This window comes from Cololabis saira, chromosome 22 (assembly GCF_033807715.1).
Source record: "Cololabis saira isolate AMF1-May2022 chromosome 22, fColSai1.1, whole genome shotgun sequence".
In the NCBI taxonomy this organism is placed as follows: domain Eukaryota; kingdom Metazoa; phylum Chordata; class Actinopteri; order Beloniformes; family Belonidae; genus Cololabis; species Cololabis saira.
The window spans coordinates 20,665,950-20,678,976 of record NC_084608.1 but is presented as its reverse complement, the minus strand read 5'-3'; the positions used below and the strand labels follow the sequence as shown (position 1 = coordinate 20,678,976).

The following is a 13,027-nucleotide window of genomic DNA, read 5'->3' as shown; positions in this document are numbered from 1 at the left end:
GGTTCATTCGTTTAAACCCTTGTGCAAAGACAAGAATAGGATATACTTACCAAAAAGATCTGCAAATGGATCTCTCCCACCAAAGAATTCCCTGAAAACGTCCTCGGGATTACGGAACGTGAAGCCAGAGTTGCCAAAGTTGTCGTAATGGCCTCCTGTAAAACAATCAAGAAAAGTTACGCTTTTATGTTACATAAAAGTTGATAAAAAAAAAACAGTGTTAAAAAGACTAAACCAATAAACAGATGTTCAGAAAAAAAGGTTAAAGGGCTAAAAAAAAGAAACTTAGTGTAGGTGATGTCCATGTCAGTAGCATATTTTCTTATGTCTGAAATGATCTCCTTACCTCCTCCTGAAAGGCCTTCTTTGCCATATCGGTCGTAAACATGCCTCTTATTTTCTGGGAGAAAAAGAAAGAACTTTAGAAAAGATAAACTGAGAACAACTGGAACAAAGTCAAATTCCCTCGGTCTTAGATCATACCTCTGAAATGAGATTAAGAAAGTCTAGTGACTACAAAATTGTGATTCAGTCCCTGCATATTTTTTTTTAGAAAAAGGGTAACTATGAGCAAAAGTTGCTTTCTCTAAAATAAAAATATACATAAATAGACAAAAATAAGGCAAACTATTTCAATTAGATTTTTCTTAGTTAAACAATTTGGAAAGTGAACCTTTAAGTTTTGCAACTTTGTAAAAGTATTTCACTATTTTCCAACAGTTGTAGCACTCGATTCGTCAAGAGCATAATTCTTAATTTGATAATTAATCATTTGGGGGTTATTTTAAATAAACAGAATTGGGAACAACAGTTTTCACTGAATTAATGCAATCCTATTTTCTTGAAAGCAGAAGTAAAAAAAAAGTTTTATATTTGACGCTTATAGTCTTTAAAAAGTTCTTTGAAAACGTATTAAAAAAATTACTTTTCCTATGAATTCTGTTCTTACCATCTGAAAGCACTTCATAGGCCTCTGACAGCTTTTTGAACTTTTTCTCTGCCTCATCCTTGTTGTCTGGGTTCTTGTCTGGATGCCATTTTAATGCCAATTTTCTGTAACTGAGACATAAACCCTATTTATATAAGTACACACACACACAAAGCAAAATATTGTATTGTATTGTATCAACAGTATTTGTTACAAACAAGTCAATAGTTCTCAATACAAAACAAGGGAGGAATAAAATTATTCAGCTACTGAAGGGGGGTGACAGAAGGCCTGTGACACCAGTTGCGAGTCTTATTTTTATTTTTTTGTTAATAATGGCAACATTACAGCACAAAAGAAAGACACGCATAACAATCCTATACAGATGCCCTCCTCCCCTCCCAAGCAGAAACAACAAAGACCGTCCGAGCTTCAATGTCAAACAGTGTAGGCCTCACACAGCAGCTGATGCTGCATCAGCCATTTGTTTCTAATCGCAGCAGCAAACACAGAAGCCGTGGACAAGACAAGAGGCCGAAAACCAGCAAGCAATAAAAGGCCTCACACAATCCAGGGATTCACTCCCTCATGGACCTGAAGAGAATAGTCTTTGTAGTTGACATCTGTGTTGTAATCTGTGACATTATCTTGCGGACAAGGCCTGCTCACTAGATGTAAAGCACAGAGGCAGATAATTGTTCAACATACCACTCTTTGTAGTTGGAGGTTTGTTAGGTGACTAGCAAAAGCAGATTTTATCTGACTTGTCCATGTTCAGCCTAAAAGTCATCCAGGTCAGCGTTAGCATTGTGTGCCCTGGCTGAAATTTAATATCCTTTAACTTTAATTTAAAACAAAAAAAATATACAAACAAAAACAAAAACTAAATAAAACACCAATTTAGCCTACAGCCAGCCAGTCTGTGGTTTGGAAAAGCACAAGCAACAGATTACAATTGTGTAACATGCATTTGTGTACTGAATTTCACAGGAATCCATGGATTAACAGCTGGAGGCAGTTATTGACTGGTGTCAGGTGAAGCCCACTCAAAGCTTCTGCGTATTTGTACTGGATTCTCAGCATACTGGATTTCTTAGGCGGGTTGATTTCATCAGCAACAATCTTTGTTGTTCAATAGTTTCCTAAACCCTTTTGTTTATCTCCTTCAATGAATGATTGATCGTTTCACCCAAAATATCCCTTCAAAACACATACCTAACTATAAGAAGCTTAATTCTGTTATCAACATTTGTGACAAGGCTTCACTGTAAGTCTGAGAGAGATCGGTGAGCGACCGAAATTAGCCAATACGGTCCTGTTCACTAGGTGACTGCAAGTAATAGTCTGTGAGTAAAGTGGGAAGGTATTTGACAGCAGCAAGGTTACAGGAAGAAGGGTGGAAACTTTTTGTACTACATTCTCTCTCTCCCTCTCCCTCTCCTTGTGTCGGTTTATACAGCTACTAGGTATTATTTTTAACTTTCTAACACCTCACAAGTGGCCAACACTTCAGAGTAACATCAGGGGAAATGGAGCAGAAAACACCTTAGGGAACTTACGCTTTTTTGATTTCATCCTGCGTTGCATTTTTCTGGACTCCTAATATCTGGTAGTATTCCACCATGGCTCTGTCGTTCCGTCTGTGTGCTTGCAGGTGTGGTTTTAAATGGAGGGTCCTCTGTGGAAAGAGAAACGTTCATGTTTAGATGTTTTAGTTGACGACATAAAGGCCAACAAACTGCAGTTAAGTATAGCCACATGTGACCGGCATGATACCTCCTTTCCAGACCACAGGGTTATATTTGAGAAGGGAAAAGAAGGAAGTTGATGGCATTCAAAATGGTGAACATATCCATCATCGCTGAACAGCACCTGAAATAACTCTGCTGCACAGAGCACAGCTAAGCTAATACAAGCCCTGCAAAATTACACAATAACTGGGTGATCATCCTTTGGCCTCAGGCTGAAGGAGAATAGGAATTACCGGTATGCTTTCCTTCATGTTTGAAGTTAGTCCTAAAACTTCTTTTTTTTTTTTTTTAAACACAATTTAATGGAGTTATGCTGAAACTCTGAAAACAAGAGACAACAAGCCTAAAATAAAGTGCCCAAAGACTTTTGATGCTGATTAATTTTTAAACCACATTTAGATTTTTAAAGTGCTGCAACCCACAGGTCTCAACTTGCACCGACACGAGATGACGTATAAATCTGCCACCTTTATCTGGAAGCTGATCTACACGGATGTGAACACACTTCTGAAAAAAGGAGAAATGAGCCAAAAGCATGTGTGCAGACTTTAGTCTGTGTGCAACATAAAAATGATGTAATAAGGATTGAACCCTTGCAAGGCACCAGAAGTTGAGGGCCTTCACTCTGACTTCGGTCATTTTGACCCGAGCCACAGCGCCTTGCAGGGGTTAAAAAAGGTCAAGCAATTTTTTTTTCCTGTTTGTTTGCTTTTTAAAAAAGGGGTGGTGAGCTATTTCTTAAACTTTCAGTTTAACAAAATCTCACCCTAAAGTTCTGGTCAACTTCCTTGATATAATCACGCACTACTTTAAAGCCCAATCTTATCTAGCGGGGTTACCGTTTACTTCACAGCAAACTTGCGTGTCATTTATATTATAGATAATATAATATAATGATTATATTACATATTATATATTAGATAATATAATTTCATATAAACACATTAAAAATGTAATATGACCGGTATAATATATACCACAATACAAGTCTGACATCACATCAGTGGCTTTAAATCATTTTGCCAGCAACAGTAGCCATTTCAGGAAACTATTTTGACATTTACCTCCTACAAATGAGAAACTTGCCCTCCGTCTTTGCCTGCCAAGAAGAACTAGTCAGCTACATTTCTTTAGCTGCAGTTTTTTCTCCAAAAACATAATACAATCATCCCTACACATAAATCTAACCACTAAAAACAGCCTGTGTTCACTCAAAGTACACAGTCAATCAAATGGATGTGTATTCAAGTAAGGCAGCATAGATAAAGGGAATATGTACGTACATTTTAGATATCTTCAGATTCAACTTTTGATTTTAACTCTTAAAGCTCAAGCGACACAACTCGGTGTCAAGGTCCACCCTTGGTAAATTACCTGTGTGTGTAAAATATATACTGTACACACACACATATATATACACAAACATACATATATTTACATACACACACGTACACACTTTGATGTATTTTACTGAAACTGACAGTTAAATCAAAAATTCAATCTGATTGAGTACTTTTTGCGCATTCATATAGTTGGTGGAATGAAAAAAAAAAGTTAAAATCCAGTTTCCTAGTGAAAAAGAAAGGTCTACGACACAATGTTTCTCATTCTTATAGCCCCTTATGTTTTAGCATAGTAGTTAAATAAAGCAGCAGAAATGTTCTGAATTCAAAGGGTTACCATTCGTGTCCACTTCTAGTTTTATTTTCTTACTTCTTATTCTTCATTGTTCAGTTTCTTTATATATGTTGTTACCCCTCAGCAACACAGTGTTAATCCACTGATGTGAAATCACACTGTGTAGGGTTGAGTGAGCAGGTTTTAGTAGGTGTTTATTGACAGGTTTTAAACTTTATCACTGGTGTATTTTTGTTGGGAAGTACACAGCATGCCACAGGTTTTCTTTAAAGCCCTATACAGGAAGAGCCACTGCTTAACCTTTATTGAAAATAAAATCTCTGTCTTTCAAAACGAAGCTATGTAATCCATCAATTTTGGATTTGAAAATTGTTGACAAGCTGGGACACAAAAATATGATGAGAGATTACTGAAGGACAACCAAATACTTCAACTGGCCAAGTAAAGCAGTATGACTTTAACAAGTATAGTAAAAACATGAGCAGTGATCCTCAACGTGGATCACTACAGTGACACTGTACCATAAAACAATACGCAGTTCTCTTGAGAAATGGCAGAGATGGGAGTCCAAAGTTTACTTTGTGTAGTTTTTGCCAGAAGTAACGAAGGGACAATTTAACATGAACATTCTGCTTAGTGTCTCTTTAAAACATATCCACTTGTCCTGTCAATCAACATTTAAAAAGAGGTCATCACTTCTTGCTTTGTTGGAGACAGACCAGAGCACAGACGGGAAAACAACACGATAAGAGACAGATCCAAATCAATCATCTGTTTGTTTGTTAAAAGACAAATAGGACAGGGAATAAAAAAACCAAACACACAAGCTACCACAGTTCAAACATGATAGTGCTTTCCGGATTTCCTCCCCCACCTCATCCCCGAAAATGAAAAAACAGCTAAAAGCAACTAAATAACAAGATCACAAAACCAACTTTTAGCTATTGAGGACTCTTTTTTTTTTTCTCCCCTTTGAGAAATGTTAGGAATACATTTATTTTAGCCTTTGCTAAGAGTTGCAGAGAACTAAGAGACAGATTACAAAGGCCCAAAGTGTTGTGGCCTGGCTCACACTCTTACGTAGGCAAAGCCTGTATCATATGGGAGGTATCACAAACATTTACGTAGTTTAGCTCTTAATCACTTGTAGTAGTTCCCTTATCTAACGCAAACAGCGACGGAGAGGAGTCAGCCAAGAGCGGTTACTTTAGTACAAGGCCAATTCCACGATGTTTGGAGTGAAAGACGAAGAGAGCCAAGTGATTGGGACCAATCAAGGCTCCGACGAAGGGAGGGCTAAGTGTAAACCACGGTTCCTCGCCATCAGTTTAGCCAATTATATTGTAATCATGTATCTAAATATTTGCATTTTTGTCAGTAGAAAACTATGAAGCACATTCTGTTATGTGGTCTTTTCTGAGAGGTTTACTGGCGAACAGAAATGGTCCGTGTGTACATTTACTTTGAATCTCAAAGAAGAAAAGTTGTTTGTCTTTATTTTCTAACTAAGTGTCTTCTTTCATATATCAACGAGCATGCAGCTTTAAAATACCTAACAGTAACTAAAAACAAGGCAGGGAGCAAAACTGGAGTCCACTGTGTCCTGTTTGTTTCCTATTTATAACCTGTGGCCTTTGCAGATAGATTGTATTTGTGGGGGGTGGGCAGCGTTTGGAGCGTGGCAGTGCCAATAACGGTCGACTCGCCGTTGGAACATGGCACAAGCACTTAACTCTGCCTTCAGATGCCTGTGGCAGGAAGTAAACTCAAATCTCCCACTGATACTGCAGCACGCAACTACTTTTTCTGCTTAATCCCTATATACTTATTTAAAACAAATTGAGCCAACGATTCTAAGACAGACCTTCCTGTTCCACAGTATACAGTGTTCAAGCTAATTACATCTTTTTTGTTTTCTGAAACTCCACTCTGACTCTCTTCTCTTAACTTAGTTTTTAACATATTTGAATTTATTTTGAATTATTATATACAAGACAAACAATTCATTTTATCCAGTGTAATATAGATGTACCAACTGATGAATCACTGTAGTTAGAAACAGTGAAATAAAAAGTTAAAAAACAAAATAACTTTTATATTACATAAGAGGTCGATTCTTTTAGGGATCGGGGTAGCCGATGGAAAAGAGACCAGTTTTTTGACGATATGCTGGGACGATTTTCTATATTTCCCCTCTCAAGACAAATTGTAAATAAAAAACTTTAAACTTTTAAATCATACACAAATATATAAACCATTGTGAGTGATCATCTATGTGAAGTAACTTTTAGTTCACCAATACTATTCTAGATGCTCTAATTGAAGATTTTTTCTTGTTCGTCGCCCTTTTGACATCATCTGTAAAGACTTGTTTCCAATAATATTAAAAACAACAACTTTCTCAAGCTGCGTTTCAATAATTCACAGCAGCAAAATCTCCATACAAACTTAGCCATACAGCTGAAAGCATTGGCTGCCAAAAGGAGGAGGAAATGACACTCAAAAGTCGACTTATTGCCTTAGTCTAACTGGTATCAAAGTTTTAAAAGCCATGTCGGGCCGTAGTCGAACTGAACTGGAGTGCTTGAATTTGAGCTATTAGAGCCAGATAATGCGGTTTTAAATCGAGCTCTTCCAGCACGTATACGCAAACCACGGTTAGCCGAGATATTGTCTGGTCTGGGACTTCCCCTTCCGGAAGTGGCGAGGCAGAGGAAGCGGGAATAACAACAGTCATCAGAACACAGTAGCAGAAAAAGAGGAAGACTTCGCGAGCATCTTACGTGCAACACAATCAGGCTTAGTATGTACGAAATGTAGAGAGATGCTGCATCGTTGGCGTCCATATCTTCGTGCGTTATTTGTTGTCCTCCTCCTCCTACGCCTGCTTCAAATCTGCCGCGTTTGTCTACTAATTTTTTGAACTAACCGGAAGAATGCCAACGGGGAAGGGCGTGTAACACCGCCTAGCGTGGCGGAGTTGAACGCACCCCACTCACTAATTTGATTCTCTTCCCGTGCATTATTCAACTCATTCACAATAACTCAGAATATCGTTCACTTTTAACTAATACAGAAAAATACACATTTTAAATCATTGATCTTCCACAAATAAAGGTGGAGGTGGTAAGCGTAGTACTACGTCCTGTGCTCCGATTGTTTTATCGTTGCGAGCGATAGCGGACACCTGAAGTAATGTGAGGTTGGAACAACGTTGTTGTCCAACATTTGATTATAACCGGATTTTGATATAGATTTGAAAATTGGGTTTACGCTAAGACCCTAACGTTGGCTTGAAGTCTAATAATAGTAAGGTAACACTGACTAGATGTTGGGTGATGTTTGCTTGCCAGCACTACATAATTAGTTATCTAAAGTTGTCCGACGTTTCAACCAAGGACCGACTTTAATACGACGTCCCCATGTCAGCTGGTCCGACAATCAATCAGGCCGAGCGGCTTCATCGTTACCAAAGTCGCACTAAAACATTTTGACTGATTTTTGAGTGCAGTGTACCACATAAAATGGGTTCAAGGTCAGTAAGAACAACACAATTCATACATAAGGTGCACCTGATTAGCAAGCGCACTGCTGATTTTTGAGAAAAATTAAGGACTTTAAGTGCGCCTTATAGTGCGGAAAATACGGTACTCGGATTTCTTAGAAACTCCATTTAATCCATAGCTCGATTATTTCCAATAGCTTGATTTAGATGTGCATGTAACCGTACTGAGTGGCTCATTTCCTCCTCTGTAAGCTCTCAGCCCAAAGGGAAGAGGGAGAATGCAGCTTCATTCAAGTTCTGCTCATGCAGACAGAAAGCCTTCTTTTTATTATTAAAATTATTTAATTACAGCCAAACAGTGCTGTGATGTGTCACACTGGTTAAAAAGAATAGTGAAATACGTGTGCCGACACGACACTGTTTGTTGAATACTTTATGACCCCCAAAGTAAAGAGTAGTTGTCAATTCAAAATGTTATTGTTGCAGGTCACACTGGTGAGGGACACAAGAGAGACTGCAGCTTCACATGACACCAAAACATGATAAAGAAACCTCTGTTGTAGCACAAAAAGTAAAATTGTTAATAATAATAATAACAATACCTTCACTTGCAACACACGACTCAGCTCACACATCTTAATGTTGCAAGATACCATTTGTATAAAGCGCAAAAAAAAAAAAAGGAGCACAAAACATGTATATAGGAATTGACACAGATAACAGATTTTCCATGCTACACAGAGTTGAATGTAGGGCTTCAACGATTCCTCGTGTAAACTCAATTACAAAAAAAGCAACTCAGAGGAATTTCGTCTGCCTCGAAGCCTTGTTTAATTAGAAAATAAATGTAAAGCTCACGTTTTGCACGGATTCTTTTCACTGTGAGACAACTTCAAGAAAGTGGTAAGTAATGCAGATAATACATAAACTAATTTGGCTCAGAGCAGCTCAGTCTTCCCTTCTAATGTTGAGTAAAGACACCTGCAATCAACATGTCGACTCAGCTAGCAGGCTGAAAACAAAACAGCTATCTTGGACAAAATTTTGGGTGCAAAAATGTTGATATAAACCAAAAACCACCAGAAAAAGTTGCCTTAGTCAGCCATAATAGCCTGAATAACATAATGAAATGCCCGTTTCCCCAAACATTACACAAGCAGGAAACTACCCTTCAGTCTTTAGAGGAGATGGTAACGATAGAAATATTCAACACAGATTAACAGACTACAACAGAGAACCTGGCATTCACAAAGTTCAAAGGACACATAGAACTGTTTATAAAAGAAAAAGGTGTAAAATCTAATGAGAGTGTTGTCTATCACCAACACATATGTCAGTATTATGGTTAAAATGGAAGAAATGTAAAATGTGAGTCAATTAGGGGCTACAGAGATGCTAGTAAAAAAAAAATAATCTTGATCTAGCCCTGTTCATGCATCTGGCAGTTTTTTGGAGTGGATCGTGTGGTGATGGATCAAAAAGCCATTCTCAAAATGTACTAACTGCTTTTGAGCCGATGCTTACGTAGCTACACAAGCTCAACTTTAATGAATACAACTGGACAAACAAAAAGACTAATTCACAACTCTCCACAGGATTAATGCTCGTACTCTGCAATCAGAATGAGTGAGGACCTCACTGATGAGTTGCTTTTCCTATTTCTAAAATAGCCAAATTAATTTGAATATCGGTTGTTAATTTTACATACATGTGTGGCGTGCTGATAACAATTTAACTAGCTCAGGAGAGAAAATATCATGCAGAGAAGTCAGCAGTTCGGTTTGATCTTGGTGATCATGTTTTTCATATCGCTCCGACAAAACAGAAATCTACACAAGCAGATACTTCAAGGCAAGTTGAGCAGCAAGAGATTAGACCAACATCTGTTCAGGAGTTTTCCAGCCAAGCTGTACTGGTGCGCCAAATGAATTTCTCTTTGAAGAGTTACTATTACGCAACAGTAGATAAGGGAGATAAAAAGTCAAATTTGTATCATGCTGAATCACAAGAAATGAGAATGAAGCCAGAAACAACAAAACATTATACTAATGTTGTTTGAACAAAGCTTTATGGGCAATCAAATAAATTATTTCCATGGTCTTTGGCATCCAGTCACAAAATTACCTTAGTTCTTTGTCATGTTGTATGACCAAGGAACAAGGTAACAAGGGAAAAATGCTATGGCACTTTATAGACAAATATTAATTCTAAGCAACTTCCTGCTTAATCCTCAATCCCTACTAGAAGAAAATGTTAGAACAAATTGACACACACATTTTAAAAAGCAAGCCCTAAAAGTCAACAGTCTTACACTAGATTCAAACCATGCTCTCCACGCTGGTTTTATAAAATACTTTTGAGTTTAGGCCTGAGCTTGTCATCTTGTAGATGGGGCCTGAATCTCTTGGTTTAATACCAATATTTGAATTTTGCTCTCAGGAAATGAAAGTCTCACCGAGACTACCATGAAGTATTCTGCACTCCTGTTCTGACCAAAATGGACCAACATTTTCATCTATTCCACAAGCCGCAAAGCACTGACTCATTTTAGATAAGTCGGTCGTCAAGCTAGTCTTACTAGTCCCCCAGGTGGTTACGCCTCTTGTCTCAAATGTGTTTTGTTGTTAAAATGTAGTTTTGTAAAGCGAGTCACTAGCAGATCCTGCGGTGCACTGATCAGCAGTCACTTATGTAATGAGAACAGCACAATCAGTGCGGTTACATGCACATCTAAATCAAACTATTGTCAACAATCTAGCTAAGGATTAAACTGGAGTTTCAGAGAAATCTGAGTATACATGCACGAGAAGACAATCGATTATTGAGTGATGTGCGTTCGACTCACGCACTTTGGCATTGGCATTCTTCCAGTACAATTAGTAAACAAGCGTGAAGGAGGACAACAACATGTGAAAATATGGACGCCAACGATGCAGCAGCTCTGTATATTTCATACATACTAAGCCTAATCATGGTGCAGGTAGGGCTGTTCGATTTTGCCCAAAAATAAAATCTCGATTTTTTTCTCTCAAAATCCGATTTTCGATTACGATTACGATTATTTTGTGAATTGACAAAAGGCAAAGAAATGATTTCAAATATGCTGTTTTTTTATTGAACATTTGCCCCATTGGGCTTTAAGTGCAAACTTTGCTCTTATTAAACCAAAAATGAATGAATAAAGTGCAAAACTCTGTAAAATAAGTTGAAAAAAAGTTACAAAAAAATATAATAAAATATAAAGTTTTATCTCTGAAAAAAAAAAATCAGCAAATCAGCACTTACAAACATACAGTAAGTTATATTTCCAATTAAATAAAACAAGACATTTTCTAATTAAACTAAACTGGGTCTTTGCATGCTAAATAATAATGCAACCCATGAAGGAGGTAGAGGTGTGTAATGTCAGTCATTACATTTGCTGTTCACATTTGCAAGTTTTTTGCAAGGAACACGAGCCGGTCTACCGCATCTGGCTTGAGGGATGCCCGGTGGCATGTTCCAACGCCCCCCCTACACTAAAGAGCTTCTCCGATGGGGCACTTGTCGCAGGTATTGAGAGGTATTTCCATCAATCATTAATATGGTATCAATCATTAATATGTCTGCAGACAAGTTAAAAAAAAAAATTAAAAAATTTAAAAAAAATTTAAAAAAAGTGAAAAATCGATTTTACGAGTTTCACGTTTTAACATCGTTCTAATTACATAATCGCGATTACGATTTAAAATCGATTAATCGAACAGCCCTAGGTGCAGGTAAGATGCAGCAAAGTCTCCCTCTTCTTCTTCTGTTACTGTGTTGTTGTGATGCCCTGACTGTTATTATTATTCCCACTCCCGAAGCTCGTCACTCTCGGAAGGGGGAGTCCCGGGGCAGTCAATAGCTTGCGTGGGTTGCGTATACATGCCAGAATACTGTAACTCGAATTAGAACCGCATTATCTGACACGAAAAGCTCGATCTCAAAAGCTTCAGTTCGGTTCTACTACAGCGGACTAATGTGTATACCGGTACATGCCTTTTAAAAATTCAATACCGATCAGATTAAGGCAACAATTCGACTTTTTGTTAGTGCATGTACACGTACTGAATGGCTTGAAGATTACTAGTTACAAACCAGTGAGTCTTGTAATCTGAACAGACCAGCAATTTGACTCTGAAAGTGATTTAGTCTGAAACCAACCTTAGGCAGCTAGAAGTGTTTGCCTTTATCCAAGAGCATCGAAACATCACTGAAAAAAATGACATTCACAATACAATAGAGCACCTAACAAAACAGAGCAGCCAAGACTTACTAGGAATCCCAGCTGCTGTAGCAGAGATACAAGTGACATCTAAACACAATATCAAGTCTGTTCCTAACTTTATTTGACTCACAGCAAAGAGAGAAGTGTTCATGCTGGAAACCCTACACAGTGTGCTGCAGCATGCTCGTGATAAAAACTAATTTTATTGGGGTTTTTTTTCCCTTAAGTGTTTGCGTCCAAAGTCATGGTCATACATATATCTATAAAAAATATATACATTATAGTAAAGTAGCTGTAAGAAATGCCGTTTTGAACAAAGACCCCATTCATAAGTCCCAATGTGTGGCATGTAAATTCTTACTATATTAAGTTTATCAAATTCCTTGGGAGGGAGGGGTGTCTGGGTATAATTTGGTCAAAACTGATAATATCAAACAATAGCTGCTTCAGAAAAGTAAATGTAATTACTCCAGTTGCAATGTTTAAAATGATTACAAGACACTTGATATGCTAAACCAGCTGCTAAATGATTACAAAGAGGAAAATGTTAAATGGCCCAAGTGCCCTTGGGCAACCCCACATTTCCACTTCACTTATTCCTCAACTTTTAAGCTGCCTTGAATAAAAGCTTGTGTAAAACATGTCTGGGTTCTCCTATTCAAAAACATTAACTTGTCTCTAGAAATAAAATGTCAATAAATGTTTATAACCGGTACGACTGAAGTACCGGTACAGATGTTTCACTCAATTTGAAACAGTTAAGAGTTAAATAAGGTTATTTCCCATTGATTTTGTTTAATGACTTTTCATTTGTATTCTTTTTTTGTTTTGTGTACTGTTTTGTTTTTTTTTCCTGTATGCTCGAAATAAAGATTTCAATCAATCAAAGATGTGGGTTGTAGCCATTGATGCATTTAAATGGGAAAAGCTATTTTCTTCTGGGAAAACAATAAAAC

The 13,027-nt window shown here is 37.5% G+C and overlaps 1 protein-coding gene across 2 annotated transcripts in view; it reads right to left on the bottom strand.

Annotated features, from left to right (window-relative positions):
- dnajb6b (DnaJ heat shock protein family (Hsp40) member B6b) overlaps positions 1-13,027 on the bottom strand; it is a 33,173-nt gene that overhangs the window by 19,314 nt on the left and 832 nt on the right. For both annotated transcript variants that reach the window (XM_061713984.1, XM_061713982.1), the window contains exons 2-5: positions 2,488-2,606; positions 950-1,059; positions 347-400; positions 51-155 (exon numbers count right to left, since the gene is read on the bottom strand). In XM_061713984.1, coding sequence (XP_061569968.1) covers positions 51-155; positions 347-400; positions 950-1,059; positions 2,488-2,552 — 334 coding nt within the window. In that variant the 5' untranslated portion in view covers positions 2,553-2,606. The remainder of the gene's footprint in view (positions 1-50; positions 156-346; positions 401-949; positions 1,060-2,487; positions 2,607-13,027) is intronic.